Below are 21,913 nucleotides of genomic sequence, written 5' to 3'. Positions count from 1 at the left end.
AACCTGGACAATTCATAGGTGAACATACTTCAAAACCAGAACAGTTATGTAGGTGCATGATAAGTCAGGAAGAAACTTTCGGAAAAAATTCCCTTTAAATTAAAGAGCATGAATTTAGCCTTGCTACTTATACTTTATTTTTGTGACCCAGACTAGTGTCGAAGAATATCTAAGTCGTAGTTCATACTGACGAAAGTTTCAAAGTTATTATTATTTGAGTACAAGAGAGCAGTATCATCCGCAAAAGCAGATAATTTTCCCTTAAAAGGCTGTACAAATAAGGAGTTAACAAATATTAGAAACAGGATAGGAGCAAAACAGATTATGATTTACGTGTTAGAAGTGTTTTGATTATATTGTCATGTACGACAACATACTTTCGCTGTTTATTGAAGCCTCGTAACTAAGAAAAGTTCACTATTATAAATAACTTTTCGGATTTAATGAAAAATACTTCGTAAGCCTAAAAACGGCAGTTTCAAAGCAGGTCAATGTTATTGGTCATCAATACTTTATTATCAAGTTTTTTTGTTTCTCTTTAAAAATAAACTTTTTTGGGTGAGAAGGTATTTTTCCAATAAGAAGTTTTATTTTGATATTTTAAAAACTAAACACAAATTCTGAATAACCTTGTTGGTTATTTGGCACGTAGCTGTCTTTCACTTTACTTTAGTTGGCGCTAAGGCGCATTGTGCTCTTGGGCCTCAAGTAATAACTTTCGCAAGCTTTCTCGATCTCCATCTTGCTGACTGCAGTTTCGAATAATAATTTGACGTGTGTCGGCCTCAACTTGATCGCTCCACAGGAGATGAGGTCTGCCTCTGCTTCTTGTTCCCTCAGGCTTGTCTACATGCCCTAGCCGTCTTAAGCGTTGTACACGCATTTTTTTGACCAGTGGCAAGTCACTGTACAGCTCGTATAACTCCTGATTAAATCTTCTCCGCCAGATGTTACTTTGCCTGTCGACACAAACTGGACCATAGAATATACGCAGAATCTTCCTCTTGAAGATAACAAGAAATCCTTCATCTGCCTGGGAGAGGGTCCATGCTTCTGCGTCATACAGCAAGACTGGGATGATTAAAGTTTTGTACAGTGTCTCTTTGGTATTTTGCGATAGGGCCTTATTTCTCAACTGCTTGCTTAAGGTAAAGAAACAGCGATTAACATGGGTAATTCTACGTTTGATATCCGCGCTGATGTCATTTGCAGAATTAACAGCAGTGCCCAGATAAGCAAAATTGTTTACCACCCCGAAGTAATACCTGTTAATTGCCACGTTTTGACCAACTCTACGGTGTGAATCGATTCTATTTGACGACAGTAAATACTTCGTTTTGTCCTCGTTAATGTCAAGACCCATTTTCTTCGCCTCAGACTCGATATTAGAGAAGGCACCCGCCAGTGCTCGTTTGGTTCTTCCCATAATGTCCTGATAAGTCGTATCAGTTTGGTAGGGATGCCAAAACTCAACATGGCACGGTATAGTTCGTTCATGTCTACACGGTGTCATAAGCTGCTTTAAAATCAATGAAAAGATAGTGTGTTTCGATGTTATGTTCTTGGGTCTTTAAAAGATTTGGCGTAGAGTGAAAATTTGGTGGATGGTAGATTTTCCAGGCCTGAAGCCACACTGGTAAGGGCCATTTAGTTTATCAGTAAATGGCTTCAGGGGTTCACATAATACGGTGGACAAGATATTGTACGCGATGTTTAAAACGCTAATGCCTTTGTAGTCGGCGCAGAGAAGGCGGTCACCTTTTTTATGGATCGGGCAGATGGTGCTTAGGTCTTTCATTTCCGGTCACACAAAATAACAATGGTAAAAAAGATTTTCTACCTGCACATTTGCAGTTCTTTTTGATGGCCTTAACTTAAATCTGAATTAACAGTCATACTGTCACGGTATTTTAGAAAGGTTTTTGAGGTATTGCTTTTTCTAATTCACAAAAAAAAATACGTACATAAGAATTTTTGAATCTGAATTAATGAAGCAGCTTTTTTTTAATAAAATCCTTTCTTTATTATTCAGTTGAAATATTGATATTATTTCATATAAAAAATCTTCATGACTCGTTAGATGTCACCTTTCTTATAAGAATCTGAAAGAAGCGCTAACCTATTTATGCTAAAAGGGTTTTCAACAGAAAAAGGCAAAACGATTTGAAAGTAAGTTTTGTTCTTATAACGAATCTGCTGTTTAAGCCATTCTGTTTCATAAAGTTTTTAAAATATAAAAATAATGTTGAGCAGTAAAAACATATTTTTCAAAACTATAAAAGTATTCAATGAGAATTTTTAGAAACAAAGTAAGATACTTAAATAATTTAAAATTGTATCTAGAAAAGAAAAATTTGTTCTTTTCCCTGTTATCAATCAAACAAAGGGATATTTTGAGTTTCAACTTAGACTTAAAAAGCTCGTTTTTAGTTTTTTTTGTTTGGCATTTTTAAATAGGACATTATATAAAACCTGATGTGATAGAAAAATTAAAAGGCGAAATTCAAATTCAGGCAGCTTAATCCTTTTAATAAGTATTTTTTTGTTTGTGTGACACAAGAAAAACCTAATTTTGTGGACCAGGGCAATCAACGAAGATACAGTGATAATTGACCGGCTTGAGTTCTTATGTTAATTGAGCTTTAAAAGCATTAACAACTAAGTTAAGTATTGCATTGTATTGACATTTGTGGAATACGTATTTCCAAAGATCGACGAGGAACCGACAAAACTGTGCTTTCGTCAACCCTGTTAGCTACAGAAGCAATGTTGTTAGTTGTTTATCATGAGCTAAAAGGAAGACCATTAGTTACCCTGATTTAGTAATATTTTAAGTTTTTAATTCAATTTTGGCTTTAAACTTTTGAAACCCTTAAGTATAAAAAGTGTAAAACATTATCAAACTGACATTACCCTATATGTTACTTAATAGGCCTAACATATGTGAAATTCTCATTAATTCTTCATTGAAATTAGAAAAAAAAATTAAGATTAGTATCAGGAAATCAATTTCATCAACACTTTATGTGATACATATTAAGTGAATCATTACAACAGTCTGTCTGTCATAGGGGCTTTTAATCTATCTTACAAAACACCACAAGAAAAAAAACTAGTGTTCTACTTCAATCTTATGTATGTATGTATATTTGTATTAAAAGTTAAAAAGGTTATCATCAAAAACCAATACATTTTTAATCAGAAAAATAAAGAAAATCTGTATATCAATCTTTCACCAAGGAAAATGACCCCGATTTATTTTGAAATAATACAGACAAAATATATTACACGTTCCAATTTTGATATGATGTAGGTTTTTTTTCCTGGTTGTTGGAAACCAACACAATTTTTTTTAAATTAATACATATTTTCAACCCTATCGTGTTTTTAATTATTATTTAAGTATTCTTAAATCTCATGGAGATTAATGCCGGCATACCAAGTAACGACTTTCTTGTTATAACTTATATTATATTGTATTTTTTTTTTAATTGAGATTCAGTCACACACCTGCTTCATTAAAAATTCAAATGTGCAGTTTTTTTATTTCAGTTTGCTTTAATCTCGAATGCACCTTTTCTCAGGGAGTTAGATAGTTGGTGTAGTGAAATAGGTATCGGATGAATTACCATATTTGTTGCACCTTTCGATAAATCTTTAAGACATTTGTGATTCATTTGTTTACACATTTGTAAACATCAAAATAAATGACGTTTTGGGGAAATTCCTTTCCCAAGATGCATTTATTGACGTCTTATATTATTATTAATTTGAATATGATTTGACAGACATAAATCTTTAAGAGGCACCAGTTTGACACAGAAACTAGTCAATCTGAAACTGTCAGATTGACAAATGCAAATATATAAAATAAGAAATATTTTTGATTTGATAACTTTAACTTATCTTTTGTGTTTTTAAATTCAATAAAATCAAATTTAAAAATTTGAATGATTTATGTTTGTATTTAATTACTGAACGATTTATTTCAATTTTAATTCGTGTGTCTTTACCGAGCAGCTGATTCTGAAACGTCAAAACCAGTGTGAACTAACCGAGCCGAAATTTGTACACTACGTCGGAGGGGACATTTCAACTACTTTTGTAGTTAGATTTAGCCAATCAGAATCCCTTGACCACCACTATGTTTGTGAATGCGTCCATACTAATGCCCATGTTCTGCATTTCACTTGTAAATACACTTTGCAAAAGTGAATTTGGGTGTTCCACATTTCGTTATTGTGAATTGGATTTTCGAACATGCAAATGGATGTTCTGTATTTCGATCTATTCCATTTTTTGAACGCATGCAAATCACATTTTTTATTTCTGTGAATTGATCTTTGATAGCTTCCTTGTGCTAGAAACCGGAGGGTTGCAGCAAGTTTTTGAATTGAAGGAATCGATGAAAGTTTTATAAAAGATTCTATTTCCCTTAGAACATATAAAAAAGCGTCTTTGCTTAATCTAAAATTACGATGAAAGCTAAAAGAGGAAATCAAGAATTTACTTTATTTATCAAAACAATTTTTCATAATTTTAAATCACTTACATTTTATCAGGTAAATTCAATATAATTAATTTGTCTCGCACAATTCGTCTTCTTATTTTTTCTCTTGAATTCTGCTTTCTTTTTTCACTTAAAATTGTCAATAACATTGCATCCATCTTAAAAGCAGCACAAATTTTACTTCAGAAACAAAATAAGAATGGGTGATCTTTCAGTTCTGACAGTTCGAAGAAACTTTGAAGTTTTCGAAATCCATCGAATTGAAGAACATGTCATTTCACGTGAAATTGAAAAGTGATTTCAATTCACTTTTGATCGAAATTCGATATTTGTGGAATGCATGAAGCAGATCCACAATCGTCAACTTTTTGAACCTCTTGAATTGACAATATTTAAATTGTTTTTGTTTTGCAATTGGGAATCTCCTACTCTTTTGGAAGTATTCATTTGATTTGTACTCAGTTTTGTTGCTGAGATTTTTTAACGTCTTTGAAACAGAATGACTTTTTATAGAACAAAATAAAAATAAATAGTATACAATAAAATGTTTGTCTTAAGGAAATCAGACGAGTGAATTAGGACATTGTTTTTTTCAATCAATTCGAGATCAACCTATTTTCGGAGTTAAACGCGAGTTAACTCTTGAACCTTGTTTTTAAGTCTTTTATAATCTTAAAGTTTACTCTGAGTAACGCTTGAAATTTTGTGAGTCAACACTGGTTAAAGTATACGGAAGTTTTTGACAGATACTGAAATCGCTATGGTAAATCTATTTTTATTTCTTTTTTTTTTTGGAACAATGAATAATTTTTAATTACATTAAGACTTTAATTTATTTGGGGAAAGAGTTCGAAATTTGTTTATTCGTTTTAAATAGTTAAGAAAAAAAAATTGATTAAGAGAAACGGCTGGTGGCTGTCAGTTAAAATGTCAAAATGTATCGATTTCGGTAGTTTTTTTGACAGCTGATGCGATAACTTTTCAGTGACACTTTTTCATAAGTTAAAACTAAATTCCTCAATTCAGGATTAACTAGCTCTGGGTTTATCTCGAAATTAACTCAACACTGAAAAACTTGTCCTAAGACCAAGTTATTTATCGTGTGATCTTGAAAAAGGAATTAGTTAAATTGGTATCTTAAGTCTTTGTACAGTTAATTCAAGAAGATAGCTTTCAGTGCGAGATTTATGTGAAAAGAAATAATTAGATCTAGATTTAAATCAAGCTAGCAAAATTCGTCTTAAAGTTAAAACAAATGCTTTTTTTTAAACTGATGAACGAAAAATACTTTTCTTTGACATATATTGATCTCATAAACATTTTTGAAAAGTGTGCACGTGTTCGTTTGGTCTTAAAATATTCTACTTAGCTTTTAAAAAATTGAATTCTTAGTAAAAACCTTATTTTTTATATAAAAATATGCATAATATCATCTTTATTAACTTGATAATTTTGTATCTTGCATAAACTACCCGCACCCTTTTTCAGGTGTTTTTCCCTTTTAAATGTTTTATTTTTAATATTGTAAGTGAAGTGTTTTATTTTATAAAAATAAAACAAGAAAACATAAACAAAACATTTTAATGAAAATTATAATTAAAAAACCTTATTACTTGACTTCTTCTCCTCCTTTACAAAAATTGAATTAAGGTATGATACAATTTAAAACTTACAATAAGTGGTTTTGAATAATATACTACATTAGTTTCTTTCTCTTTTATTTGTTGTATTTTATATAAAAACAAGTTAATAAAGATATATATTTTGTTTACTTGTTGAAACCTTGTAGTTGTTATTTTAATTTAAATTCAATTCAATAATATAAATGATTATTCATTTAAGAGACATACCTAATATAGGAATATTCAAATTAGGTATTTTATCACGATATCAATAAACTTAAAGTAGTTGTAAGACTTGTATTTGCCCAACCCGTCGTCTGTACAATGATTTTTTTGTTCATAAACAGAGCAAATAATTATATTTTTTCTAAAGACAATTTTTGGTCTTGAATTTGTTTTTTTTTTCTTTAATTTATGCGATTTTATTTATTGATTGATGAGTACAACTATTTAATAATTAGAGCAGTTTTTGTTGTTACAGTAAATTATTTCAAGGGCGGGCGTTAAAAATTACATATTAGGTATGAAATAAAAAACCAAAGTTCAGATAAAAATATCCTTTATCGAATATTATTTCCCCGTTTGTTAAAATCATGAATTTGCAAAAGTAGAGCGTCATTGTCTTAAAACTACAAAATAGCTTAATGTAATGGGTGTTTTTTTGACAATTCTTTTTTTCAGAGTTCTTCCTTTTAACAGTTGTCACTTTTGCTACAAATTGTCCTTAAGATAAAAGTTGCGTGGTTTTTGCCTTGTGAACGGGCGCAGTCTTGTTACTTAAAGGCTTATCAACTTTCTCTAAAAAATCAATTTGTAACTATGTCATAAGAAACTCCCCACCAAACGATCACTAAAACTGGATGATGGCTATTTTGAACTTTGCCAACCTTTTCAGCAGGTTCCTTGGAGCTATGGGCATAAATCCTATCGTTATGGCGACTAAATTTCTGTACCACTGTAAAAAATTGTTCATCCTCCGTTTGCGAGTTTTTGAAGCAACACCTTTAATCCTGTTGCTCTCATCAAAGCCTCAGCCAGGTGTTGTCCAGCAGTAAGCGCTAAGCTTCTGACATCTTTCTTGTGGTTTTTGTTTTCATTTCTCGAGCCATCGATTTCTATTTATGGAGGGAATTTCCTCGAATTCTTTCTACAATTGCTTTAATCACTTCTGGTGACCTTCTACGACGAGGTCACCCACTTTGCTCTATCATTAACCAAGGGTATATCATTGTTCCGTATATAGAGCGATAAATGCATTTTTGTTTTATATTTTGAGTGGTTTCAGCAATTCGAAAATATCAGTGGAATATGCATTTGTACTGTGCAATAATTTCGATACGGTATTTAATTCAACTGACTCATAATTGTTGGGCCAAACCGTGGGTAGATCGTCGTAATCAATTCGGTACGGGGTCTGCTTTTTCAAGAGAGCTTCAAATTGAAGATCCTCAACAGTTTCGAAATGTATGCTGTTTGTGAGTTAGTGATACAAAACGTTGGACCCATAATTTAAAAAAAATGCCAAATTAAGGGAAGCCATACCAGTACGCGAGCATATACTGGTGACACTTAGATTTTTAGCATGCGGTAAGCATATGAATCGAAAATCATTTTCGAAGGAAAAGCTTGCACTGCGTTCAAACTTTAGACATGTTAAGACACCTTTTTAAGTTTGAGAACTAGACTTCAGAATAAGTTCAATTAATTGGCTATAAAGGAACATTTTATGCATAAGACAGTTTTTATAAGATCAAAGCTTGATGAATGTAAATCTATTGCATTTTCAATTATGGTGAAATAGATACATACGTAGTTTCGAAAATTAGGTTATCTCCTCAGAACAACTAAATCTATATAAAAACTAAACAAAACAATGATAAGGCCAATCAAACTCAAACTATATGCAGCCTCATTTTGTCAAAAAAAAAAATAATATTTTCCATTGGGATTCCCAATTTAAAAATAATCTTCTAAAGTGTTTACACATCTTTTTCGGGGATAGAGTAATTTAAAGAAAAAAAACTTGTTTTCGAATTTCATAATATTTAATTGTGTTTTTTTTTAAATATATATTTACATATATTTAATGTCTTTTCGATTTGTGGCGCCATAAATGAAAGCAAATAATGATACAAGGAAAAAAAAGTCTTCTTTGTTTTGACATACAATTGAAATATGTTTGAGAGGTGGTAGCAAATAAATAAATTATTGAACTCAATTTTAAAATTTTCAAAGTTTTCGATTCAACAGCAATAATAATAAATTCATTGACCTTAAAGAAAAACCAGACGAACACGGGCCGGAAGCAAGAACAACTTCGCTTTTTTTTTTAAACTATGACAAACAAACTTTCCCTTTTTCTTCTCAATATCTTAGAAACATACTTAAAATATGGAGAATAAGTTAAGGTAAAATTTGAAGTGGATGAAAGGATGATAGGAATAATTGAAATGCAGAGTTTTAGAAATGCTTATTTCCTCAGTCTTAATTCCAAGCTCAAAATCACAAATGAGGCCGTTTTAAAGCTTTCGCGGTAATGGGAAAGACATACAAGTTGAATCTTGAAATGTCCAAAACTAATAAAGCCACTTGGTTGAATAACCTGTAGTACTCCAATGGACCAGAAATAAAATGAAAAATTGAACTCCCATAACTTAGTATGAACTTTAATTCCTCTAAATTTCCACGAAAATCCAAAGTATTTTCGGCATAAGACCATACCATGACAGGGAAACAAACAACTAGTTTAGTGTTAAAGTAAAAAATAAATAAAACTTGTTTTTTTTTTTATTTTAAAATAATTACTTGAATGACATTATTTGGTGTCTGAAGCACACACTATTTCTCCGTCACCTTACTTTACTCTGCTCTATTAGTGAAGTCAGTGAATTCCTTTGCTCTGTGGGTTGATTGACTGTGACTGGCCAAGCCAGCTTTTTCAATGCTACATTATTTGAACATAACTTAAAACTACTTTACTGCCATTTCTCGATATTGAACATAATTTAGTGGACCCAAGACAAAAAAAAAAAACATAAAATTAGATTACATAACTTAAAAAAGTTTACTATGTTGATCTTTCCGCACGAATGGTTTTCAGTTATGTTGTAAATACATGTGGGAAGTTTAATAGCATCAAGAAAAAAAAAACACTTCCATTGCAACAATCAGGAGAACAAAATATGTATACAATTAATTTTGATAAATTTGTACAACCCAAGGCAATTTATATTTATTGAGTTGGGTGCAACTTTTTTTGAGTGCCAGTCTTGAAACTAATCACTTAGTAGGTGAAGGTTTAACTGAAAATGTTTTTTTGTTTTTTTAACAAAATTCCTGTAAGACTTCTACTTACAGTAATAAATTGAAAGGGGGAAGAAGTTTAATAATAAGTAATAACCCACATTTATGCGGAAAGTATTTGGCAAATTAATATACAAAGCAACTAAGTTGGTCTTTTCTTGATTATGATTTGTTCAAAAAAAAAAGAATAATTAAATGTATTTACTTGTAATATTTATTTCACAGAATAAGATTCTTATGAAGTGAAAAAAGACCCGTTAAACTAAGCATAAGAAACCCTATTTTCTTAATAATTCTTTTTTCCTATCGGATTTTTGCTAACTCACTTTGTCTAAAAATTTTAGAAGGAAATTGTGAAAACAATAGAAAACAGAAACATTTCTGAAGTCTTCCTTAATTTGTTGGTCATTCAAAACAGAATATTATTCCGAAATCAGTTCTAAACATTAATATCTTGAGTATAGTTCTTTAGCAATACAGCTAGGTTCCCGAAATCAAGCGAAATTATTTTCGTAATTTTCGACCGATATTATAACTTCGAATACTTTTCGAGAAACAGCAACTGACGTATGGGATATTCAAATGTTGCAAACATCATTTACGAAACAGCCGATATTCTTTGGACCTGCCTTATGTCCTCCTTTTTATCACCACAAACAGAAAGTGATCGGAAGCACATTTCTCATGACTTAGAAACTTTGTGGAATTTACCAAATTGTGTTGTGCCCACCAGGAGCTGGTTCGGGAATACTACAATTATAAGGGACACCATTCGATAGTTCTTCTGGCATGTAATTATACTTTTGTCGCAGTTGACATCGCGATCGGTGCGTACGGAAGTCAAAGTGATGGTGGAGTGTTTACAGACTCATCTTTGGTAGAAAGGTTTCAAGTTTAACTGGTGACATAAACTTCCCTCCTCCCAGTCGACTTTCGAATTGGAATTATACCTGCAACCATTATCATATTTGATGCGGCCGTACCCTGGAAAGCTACTCACGATTGAGAAACATAATTTTAATAAAAGGCTTTTTCGAGCTCGGAGAGTTATTGAGAATGACTTTGGAATACTAGTCGCAAAGTGGAGAATTTTAAGCACAAGATTAATATGTTACCTACAAATGCAGACAAAATCGTAACTTGTTAACTTGTTCTATGATTTACGATGAGACTAATTGATTACTATAATACTATAATTACATCGATAGAAATTAGCATGCACATGAACTTAATTTTTTATCAATTTTCGTGGAATTTATTTATTTTGATTACTTGGAGAATTAATTACGAAACTATTTATAAAAATTATGATGAATTTTCAAATTTATTTTAATCATTTTTCCATCATCCCAATTATAAATTTTTTTTTTCTAAATCTAAGTACCTACATATGTATACAAACTGATACTATAGTAGAAACAGATATGGACATTAAAATAGAGACAGTTGCAATATCTTCAAGCGAAGTTAAAATACAAAAAAAAAAAAAACAACGTACATGTGAACAACTTTTATCTGTAATCTACAAGGAAGGAATTTTTACTTTCTTGTAAACTGACTCCAAATTACGAAATTGGTTTCCAGTCGTGTTCGTTTTGTTTGTGTTAAAAATATCAAAATTTTCGCTAAAAATCATATGCATTAGACTGGACACGGAGTTAAAAAGTGGAGACATTTTTTATGGACTTACGAAACGACGATAAACTTGAACAAACCGTTCGAAGGCCATCTTTCAAAGAACTCTGTCCATAACACGCCCAAAAAACGGTTAAGCATGGAGTTCTTTTTTGTTGGTATGGCGTAGGCCCAATTCATTTGATAGATGGCAAAATGCATTAGGTAATTTACGTTAACATCATGAAGAACACGATGCTGATTTATCAACCGAAGCATCAATCCAAATTTGCGTATCCCTACTTCAATGACCAAAAAGTCTATGCTTTTAAGTGGCCTTCCCAATAGACTGGTTTAAACCTAATAGCACATTTGTAGGGTGGTTTAAAGAGGGCAGTTGGGAAGCATTATACCAAGAACAAAAGTCGAATTGTGGAGGATGGTTCCACATGAGTGATCCCAAATGTAAATCGAGAAATGCCGCCGATAAATTGATAAAATGGCCAACATGCAGAAACCCGTGAAAGACATGGACATTTAAATAGACATAGAGCCAGTTACTTAAAGTAAAACCACAGTTTTAACCGTTATCAAAAAAAAAGTTAGACATGTTTTTTTTTCTTTTTTGCTTATTGATTGTTTGGAGAAGAACTGTTCCTTAGGTACGACTGTGTTTTTGGTGGACATTAAAATAGAACAATATTGGAATCCAGACCTTAATATTTAACTAGTATCACAAATTTTAATTTTATAATTTTTGTTTTACTTTTATAAAACAATAAGTTTACTTTAGAAAGTAAATTAAAATTATTTTAATAATATTACAATTAATTCTAGGGAAAACATGGGTTTCGGTAAGAATTGTTCTAGAAGAGAAAGCTATAATTTTAGTTCTACGAAGTGAGGGAAAATCTTTAGGGAAAATAGCCAGAATAATGAGCCGAAGCAATTTGATCGCTGAGAACCAAAAAAACAGAGGGGAACACCAAGCAAGACAACCCCAAGACTGAAAGATCTTTACAAACTACAGCTTCCAGAACTGTTCGTAGAAGACTTGTTGAAGCTAACTTGCGATCGCAAGAATGGTGTTTTCTAAGGAAAACAAAACATAACAACGCGGTTTAAATTCGCCTACGATCATTTGGATTGCAGTGGGCCAGAAGGAGGCATAAAAGTGGAGGAATGTTTTGTGGGTGGACGAAATAAAGATAAACAAATAAATGGCAGAGAAACCGTTAGAAGGCTTAATTTGAAAGAACTGAATCCCAAATACATCCAGAAAACGGTCAAGAATGGTGACGGCAGTATCATACTTTGGGGTTAATTTTCTTAGTATGACGTGGGACTAATACTTTTGATTCAGGTTAAAATTAATAAAAATGTGAAGGTGAATATCGTAAAGGATACGATGGTGTCTTATGCGGACAAGTAACCTGCTTCTCAAATGTGTTCTACAGCAGGACAACGACCCTTAGCACACATCCAAATGAGTTCCAAAGTATTTTAACCCTAGAAACCCTACCCAGGGTGCTATATCACACTGTGCTTTATTTGATTGATAATATTTGTTTAGACCATCAAATTAAAATGTGTGCCAAATGTTTGATTTATTCTTTTTAAATATTAATAAAAGTAAACAAAAAAATTAAATGTAAAAAGGCTTTTATTTAATAACATCTTGAAATAAAAAACAGGGTGCTCTGGCACCCAAGGTACGAAAAGTCTACTTTCAATATGGGTAGTGTTCTAGGGTTAAGTACCAAATCCTAATTGTCTGACTTAAATCCCATAGAACATATTGGGAAACAGTTAACAAAAAATTAAACCGGGAAGATGGTTCAACAGGAGTGGTACAATATTTCAATTGACAGATGCCGCCAATTATTTGACTCAATGTACAACAGATGTCACACTGTAATTAAAGCCAAGGGCCAGGCTACCAGAAATAAACACAATTTTTAAATCAAGAATAGCTTTGCATTTAATTTTTTTTTAAATCTGTGTATCTATTTTAATGTCCACGAAATTCGTTCCTTTTATGAAGTTAAAATATTGTATATTATAATTTTACTACAAGTAATAGGTAATTTTTGTTTAAAAGAAAAAAAAATAAGAAAATGAAAACCAAACTTGAAAAAATCTTTTTAAGTCAATAACAAATTGAATTTTTAAAACTCTGTTTGGTGTTTCTATTTTAATGTCCATGCATATCTGTATTAATGTGTTGTTTAAATTCTGAATTGAAAAATGTTTAATTTACACTTGTTTTAAAATTGTTTCTATTTTAATATCCAAGAAATATGTTTCTTTTCTTTCTCTAAAAAAAATTCTTAATTGCAATAAATTAAGGTATACAAATAAAATAAAAATGTAAGATTGATTTTCCTTTTCAGGTTTATAAAAAATTGAATCCTTATGTTTTTTTTTAGTGTATCTATTTTCATGTCCATACCAGTACATATGAAAGAAAAAATAGAGAGAAATTATCAATCATCAGTTTAACATTCTCTAAGCCTTGGATTATTCCAATGACTATGTGTTTTTTTATAACAACTAAACAAAATATTTAAATTTAATATTTTTCCACACACTAGTTAAATAAAAAATATACCTTATCTCTTTTGCAAAATGAAACAATAAGAAGAAAGAACAAAAAAAAAATAAAAACAACACATTTTGGTAAGAAAAAATAGCAGATAGTCAAATTCAAGTCTGTTACCATCCGTGCTCTGTGCAATGTGTGAATAATTATTGTTTTTGTTTTTATTTTACTCTTATGATTATTATCTATTTTTTCTATAAATATAAATACGTTTTGAACCTCCCTCTCTCTCAGCCGGTGTTTTCCCTGACAAAAATTCATTCGAATATTCCAAAAAAAAAAGTAAGTTCTAATTCAAAACAATGGAAATTGTTTCCTAAATCGTTACATGTAAATGTACATATTTAAAAATGACATTATTCATATTTTTATAAGCTGAAAAACAAAAAGATAAATATACTTTTTTGTTCCATATACTAACCGAATGCATTTGTTGTCGCATAGGCATTCATTTTTGCAGCAGCAAGATACTTTATTTTCGGGCGCGAGTTGCAATAAACAACAGACAATTTAAAAACAAAAAATAAAATATTTTATCGACCAAAGTTTAATTTTATATTTTTATAACTAATTATGTATAAGACTTAAAAAGATTGAGATTTTGTTTGTTGTTTTATGAAAAAATAAAATATTAAATACAAATCTATGGCAAAAATGATTAAATATAAATATCAATAAATCTATACAAAAAAAATATATTATATTATTATTTATTTTAAAGAGAAATAAACAAAACAAAAAAAATATTAAAATTAAAATTATTATTATTATCTAAGTAACTACAAACAAAAATGCAATTATTTAATTTCTTTGTGTTAACTAGAACCGAATGGCTAACGAATCACAGATTTCTTCAAGCTTTTTTTCTTTTTATGGAAGGTTTTTTTTTTTAAATTTTTTAATAAGAGATTTCTTGTATTCAAAAAAAAAATATTTCAATTAAAATTTGATATGAATTACGGTATCTATTGTTGTTAAAGGGGTTTAAAGTTTGTTTTAGATATTTTTAAAAATTCTTTAGAGAAATTGCATGCACATTAAAAGTTAAGAGATATTTAAATGAAAAATAAGAAATAAATTGTTCTTTATTTGTTTTTTTTTAAAAGTTTATTGTCAAGAAAGAAAAAAAAAACTTCTATTTTTTTTAAATTGTATTTTTCTTTAAATTATTTATAAATGAGAGGGTTGATTGGGCAAATTAACAACAAAAAAGAAACAACGAAGACGCGCTTGCTGCTGCTGCTGAAATTTGCATTGAGACTCCTTTCTGGGGATAGGTTTAACGTCTCTTCACCAATTTTTGTGAATTGAACACAATTTCACGGTTCCATGTGTAACGATATCCGCAGTGAGGTATCATGCTCACGGTTGAGCTTTCTAGATGTGAATTATTTTTTACATAGAACACCACGACCACCGGATGTAAGGAATTATTTGGATATCCTTTTTCTCAATTAAACAATCACTTCCGAGTGTTTTCAAAGCTTCTTTTTTTCTTTTCAAAAAGTTCACAATAATTTCACTTGAAGAGAGGAGGAGGTTGAGATGTCTTTAGATCTTGATCCAGATTTTGACTTAAATCTCTTCATCTAGATTTGTTTTCTCAAAAAATCATAACAAAAAGAGTTAATTTGTTAAAAGAAGAAAACAATAACAATTATTTATGGGGGTTATATCAACTTTGAAGATCAATTTTTTATTTCTTGGGGGCAAGAGATTGATTGTAGTTTTATTTTTCAAGATTCAAAAGAAATCAAATCAAATTAAATCGAATTGAATCGAAACGAAATTAATGCGTCGTCGTTTTGTATGACACGACCGATTGAAAGTTTCAAACTGTTTTTACTTTATTCAAGTTTTCGCTCTTTAGGTTGATGATTGTTATAATGTTAATTATTTTGTTGTTCCATACACACCAACAGAAATAAAATGTGGAATGGGTTTTTGAAGTATTGGGTGTTGTTCGTCGTGTACGTTAAAAAGTAGTGTTGCCACTTCAAATTTTATATATAGATACTTTTTTCTTTTTCTTCTGTTTTTTTTTTTTTATAGCAGGGCACACTCTGCTTGCAACTCAGGTTTGGTTACTTTATTTTGTTGTTTTTGTTGTCTTTTTGTATAAATTTAATTATTATCAATACCAATATACTATTATTTTTTTTATCAGGAAAGACATGTTATTTAAACAAAAAGCCTTCTTATAGTCTGTCTGGTTGTTGTTGTTATATTGGAAGGTATCAGAAGCATCAGTTACCTACCTACTCGCAGTACCAGAGAATTTGAATAAATATAATTGAAAACTCATTACAAATAAATTTTATTTTAATAGCCTACTTTGAGTTTTGTTTTGTATGATGGTGTTTGTGTTTTTTGCTCAGATTTTTAATCAGATGTGGAAATTTACCTTTTTTGGGTAAGATTTGAATTTATTTCCTACCTTCTACCTACACAACCGTTAACCGCACCTGCTTTGCTATGGACTCTTATGATAACCGTGTTTTAGAAAAAGTGTAGAGCAATTGAAGGATAAATATAGTTGTTTTGAATTTTGTAGGTTAGTAACAATTACACTGTTGGAAAAAAATACTTTTTTCTTAGTACAAAATAAAACAAAACTTTTCTTAAAAAGTTAAGATGTCCTGAATTAGAACATTGCCTTGAATTTTTTCCTATTACATCTGGGTTTTTAAATATATCACTTTAAAAATGCTTAAGAAAACCAAACACTGGGATTATAAGGCTTTCAAGTTATAACTCAACATATCCTTTTATAATAAGTTACATCCTGGTTTTGAAAAGCATAATGGCTGAATCACAAACACGCTTCAGCTTCGTCTTCGTCTGCGTTACGGTGGGCCTGCTTCAAAGTTGCTTTGAATGACATTTCTATTATTTCATCCCTCCAAAGAGCAAATATTTTGTTTGTTGACGTTTTTTTACAGCTGTTGAGCTGTCAGGCAAAGCAAATGTTTAGATAATTGAACTAGAGCTTCCCTTTCGAGTCACATTACGTTACATTACGTTCTTTTCCTTGCGATTGTCAAACGGACTGGAGGTCGAAGCTCCATTGTGATAGCATGCATTGAATTCCAATGGCTGAACTCGTAAACGTCGTCACTGTTAAATAATAACAACAATTGATTTTTCGAAAATTCGTAAATTTATTGATAATTTGGTCGTCAATACTCAATGCAAATACCTTATTAGCAAGTCCAATCTCCTGCATTGTCAATTATGGCCTGGCACCGCGCGTCGGGTCATACTTTCCACTAGTTTTTCTGCATATTCTACCGGAAAAGACCTCTAAATATTCCGAATTTGTCGAGAAAGTTTGTCTAAATTACATGGCTTGCGTCTGCGAAGCTGCATTTTCATCAGAGCCCACATATTTTCTATGAGATTTGCATCCGGTGACTGAAATGGCCAATCTAATGTGAGAACTCCGTTTTGCACCTTACACGCTCGACTCCAGGTTTCATTTTTCTTGATATACCATTGCTTAGCAGATGGTAACAAAGCCTTTTTGATATATTTTATTCATTTTTTCGGAATTTAAATTCTCGGTAAATAAGAACAAAGTACCGAAACCTTTGTTTGAAAAGCAACATGGACCTTGACGGGGTGTTTAACAGTCGGTTCAAGCATCCTACTGGTGGAGGTTGGCCAGGCGTGTTTGATGTTCGGTAATGCCCAAAAGGAGGATTCATCAGAAAAAATTACGTTGCTCCAATTTCGGTCCAAGTTTACCTTCGCCCATTCCAATCGTTTTTCAACGTGTTTTGTACTCAACAGTGGTTTTTCCAAAGTACTGCAATATTTCAGTTTATTGGAAAGCAAGTGCCTGCGAATTGTTTGGTAAGATATGTTAACACATTTTGGTTTCAATTTCACAGCAGCTTCACGTAAAGTCAAAATTGGATCTTTCAAGAACAATGCGAGAATCTTTTTCTCGTCATTTTTTGAGATTTTGCTTGCATTTCCGCGATCAGGAAAATCATCAACGTTACCGACCTTTTTTTCGTCATTTTTTGAGACTTTGCTTGCATTTCCGCGATCAGGAAAATCATCAACGTTACCGACCTTTTTATAGCGATTTATCTACTTGCTGACGAACTGCTTCGACTTTCCCATTTATTTCGCAGCAGTAGCTTGCTTTAATTTGGGTCCTTTTTCATGCAAACATAGAAGAATTGCTTCAAAGCGGCTGGCGTAAACAACACTAATTTCGAAAAATCACTCAATTGAAGACTAAATTTGACAGACAGCTGACTTTTTACAAAAAAAAAACATGAAGGACTGAGGTGGCCTCTATGTCATAGAAAAAGATATAAGACTCTCTGATTTTTTATCTATGTGTAACAGTGGCGAAGCTCTTATGAAACATACTGTATTACTTAGTTTTTGGAACTAGTTATCGAGTCTTTATTTGCTTCTTGTATGAAGTTTTTAGAAAATCTTGAATATAATACTCTTAGTTTTAAAAAATACGTTTTGGAGTTCATCTTTATGCTGATTTCGAATTCAAACTTTGATTTTAACTATGTACTCAAGTTTTAGAAATATCCGTTTTCAAAATTATTTTTATAATTTTAAATATACGAGGTGTGTTCAAAAAGTACCCGGAATTTTCATTTTTTGTTTTTAATATTTATTTATTCGTTAACATCAATGTGGTACCCCCCCCCACATATAGTACACTTATGCCGGCGTTTTTTTCCCAATCTTCGAAGCACTCTTGATATTCACTTTTTGATATGTCCTTGAGCATTCTCAGCGATTCGGCCTTTATTTTTTCAATCGAGGAAAAACGCCGTCTTTTTATGGGTCTCTTAAACTTTGGAAACAGGAAAAAGTTACAGGGAGCCATATCTAGTGAATATGGAGGTTTTTGGCCAAAAACAAAATACGAACAAGCAACGACGAGTGAGCAGGTGCGTTATCGTGGTGCAAAAGCCATGAATAGTATTTCCATAAATCTGAGCGTTTTTTGTTCGAATTGCTTCACGCATAACTTCAAGGTAATACTCCTTATAACCTGACGACCTTGTGGTAAGAACTCTTGATGCACTAAGCTATTATAATCGAAGTTGACGTACTTTTTTCGTTCTTGGTGACGTTGGATGCTTCCAGGTGGACGATTGTGCTTTGGTTTCGACATTATACTCGTACACCCATGTTTCATCACCAGTTATGACCCTTTCAAGCAAACTTGGATCGTCGTTGACGTCATTTAACAGCTCCTGAGCGATTTTCATGCGATTGTTTTTTTGGTCAAAATTTGGCAAAAATAACCGAGCTCATAAAAACACGTCGAACCTTAGCAACTACCACAAAGTAAACAGTGATTATAGTTGAAAATTGCATCATACTTTAAAGGCATGTATACCAAAAAATTGCGGGTACTTTTTGAACAAAACTCGTATTTCAAAAACTTGATATTCTGTTGAAAACCGATTTAGCAATCAAATGGTTTAGTTTTTTTTTCAGATTGTTGTAAGTCAGGTGAAATCTAAAAACTTATAAATTTTTTTTGAAAAGTTTATGAAATTCTATAAATATTTTAACAGAATTTTATAAAAAAAAAATACTTAATGATTTAAAATAGACTCGAAAATTTTTATATTTGTGTTTTTTTTTTTAATTTTAAAATTGTATGCAACGTTTTTGACATCTGGTAAAATTTTGAGAAAAATCGAAGTATCGTATTTTTTTTAGAAGAGAACAAACACGTAAAAAACCGCTACTAAAATTGGTACAAATTCCTAACAAGTGGTTTTACTAGTGAACAATACTGATTTTGAAATCAATCTTATTTTATCATTTGCAAAATATTGTTGCTAACTTTTAGTTAAAGTTTTTTAGAAAAATTCAATTGACAACTTTTCTTAAAAAAACACAAAAACACTAAAAAATCTGAGTAGAAATAGTTTTCGTCTCAAGTATTAGGAAAGCAAGGAAAGACATTGACTTAAAATTTTGTATTTAAAGCTCTAGAAAAATCCACAAAAGTGAAATTTTCTAGCCTCTTTTTTGATTTTTAAATTGATTTTGTTCTCGAAAATTATATTTCCAAATCGACAGAATTTATTTTCTTAATAAAGAAATATGGTACTATTTTTAATGAAGAAGTAATATTTCTGAAGACTTTAAAAAATTTGAAATCCTTGAAAATCTCTCCTCGGAAAAGCGAACTCATATTTTCTCGACAAAGACAAATATTTCAAATGTACAAACATTCGATTGAGAGAGTAAATTTTGGCACTCATCAACAATTTGAATGTATCAATATGTTTTTAAATTTTGTTTAGCCTTATAAAGTTTCTCGTAAAAATGCCAACGTGAACCTATATTTCAGTTATTATTGGGTAGCTAAACTTGAAAATTAGGTACAATACGGCGTTTCCAATAGAGAGTCGATTTTAATTTTAGAAAAAAACGGACTAGAGATATTAAATACCAAGGTCTCGGCCATCAATTGCCACCACCTATTTGGAGAAATAACACAATTCAAAAATTTTTATATTTTTTGGAATTTTAAAATTGTATGCAACGGAAAAATAACGTTTTTGACATCTGGTAAATTTTTTTATCTGGTTTAAGACTCAAAATCTAGTTAACAAAACAAGTTTTGAAATCAAACTTATTTTATCATATGCAAAATAATGTTGTTAACTTTTAGTTATTTTTTTTTAGAAAAATTCAAGTGACAAATTTTCTTTTAAAAAAAAACTACAAAAATAGTAACAAATTTATAAGAAATGGTTTTCGACTTAAGCATTAGAAGAATAAAGAAAGATACTGACTTAAGATTTGTGTACCCTTCACAAAATGTTATTATTTATATATTGTTAAAAGTTTTATAGAAATTGACTTGTGGGTTGAGAAATTATCAGTGTAGATCCGATCCCAGTACCTTATTTTTTTTTCGAAAACAATAGAATAATAGAATTTATTTTCCCAAAATATTCTTTTAAAATAGCCTTTAAATATATCTCCCATCAAAACATTTGAAGCTTTTAGACAAAGAGAACTCATATTTTCCCGATGCAGACCGTAAACAACAAGCAAATACTTCAAATGCACAAAAACTCAATTGGTAGTAAATTTTGACAGTTACCAAAAATTGTAATGCATCAAAAGGTTTTGCCTTATAAAGTTTTTGGACATTTTCTTGACCATTTTTTTTTCAATTCCTTCCTCTGAAATTAAATGAGTTTAAATTCTATAAATATTTTGGAAATAAAAAGTAATATTCGAACACTTAAAAATGGGAAAATACTTGATTATACAGGGCTTTCCAATACCCTTTTTGATATTAATAAAAAAAATTCTTAAAGGTATTAAATAAAGATCTCGATGATTTAATGTCGATCCGTTCCAAATTAAGCAAGTTACGCCATTTGTACTGTTTTTACTCAAGCATTGACCGTGTTTTTCTCAAAAATAAGTTTTTTTTTTCAAAATCAGTGACGACGATATCTAAAATCCGACTAAACATATTTACTTAAGATTTTGTATACATTGTTCATATATGAAAAGGCAGCATATGATCGAAAGATTATTTATCGAGAAAATTATGTGACATTTGGCAAGCGGTCCAATGTCTCAAACTAAAAAGGTTCACCATATTTCCTAAATTGTGGGTAAAAAGTGAAAGCCTTTTGGAATGAAAAGTTTGAAAATGAATGCAAATGAGAGAGTAAAAATAAAATGTTACATTTATTTTCGACCGACTTTTCAAATCCTTCGATTAAACCCTTATAGACTTATAAAAGAACCTAATTTATATGGTTACTTGTTAAAATGGTTTTAAGAAATCTGCAATGAAGAAAGAAATGTTTTTTGATCGGTATAAAATTCTTAATTTAAGTGATCATAGATTTGAAATAATTTCCTCGACACTGTTAGTTTTTTGTGAATGATGTAAACGACATTTATTCAATATTCATTTCGAATAAAAACAATAATTAAATGTATCAAAATTAACATAAAACAACAAAAACAATAAAAGAAAGTTATAAAATGGTTTCATAAAATACTGAACTGAAAATTAATTGATTTTTGAACATCATCTCACTAGGCTATAACGACTTTTTAATGGTGAGTTAACGAACTCAATAAAAATGAAAAATTTTCCACCTCACGCAGGATCACATTAAAAAATATAAAAATAAATGGTACTTAATGACTTTGGTCATTAAAATTTCCAAATATATATGTATTTCCGATAATTGAATTTTAGTTATCAATTTTTACAAACAC

At 30.7% G+C, this 21,913-nt stretch overlaps 1 protein-coding gene across 3 annotated transcripts in view; it reads right to left on the bottom strand.

Annotated features, from left to right (window-relative positions):
- The window catches only part of LOC129952394 (activating transcription factor of chaperone), a 59,428-nt gene that overhangs the window by 7,277 nt on the left and 30,238 nt on the right, over positions 1-21,913 (bottom strand). The window contains exon 1 of one of the 3 annotated variants that reach the window (XM_056064951.1): positions 14,073-14,297. The exons of the other annotated variants lie outside the window; for them this stretch is intronic. Coding sequence (XP_055920926.1) covers positions 14,073-14,103 — 31 coding nt within the window. The 5' untranslated portion in view covers positions 14,104-14,297. Of the gene's footprint in view, positions 1-14,072; positions 14,298-21,913 lie in introns of those variants that run through there. 3 annotated transcript variants of the gene reach the window in all.

Source organism: Eupeodes corollae, chromosome 3, assembly GCF_945859685.1.
Source record: "Eupeodes corollae chromosome 3, idEupCoro1.1, whole genome shotgun sequence".
In the NCBI taxonomy this organism is placed as follows: Eukaryota; Metazoa; Arthropoda; class Insecta; order Diptera; family Syrphidae; genus Eupeodes; species Eupeodes corollae.
The sequence above is the reverse complement of the archived record's forward strand: the minus strand, read 5'-3'. Positions and strand labels throughout refer to the sequence as shown.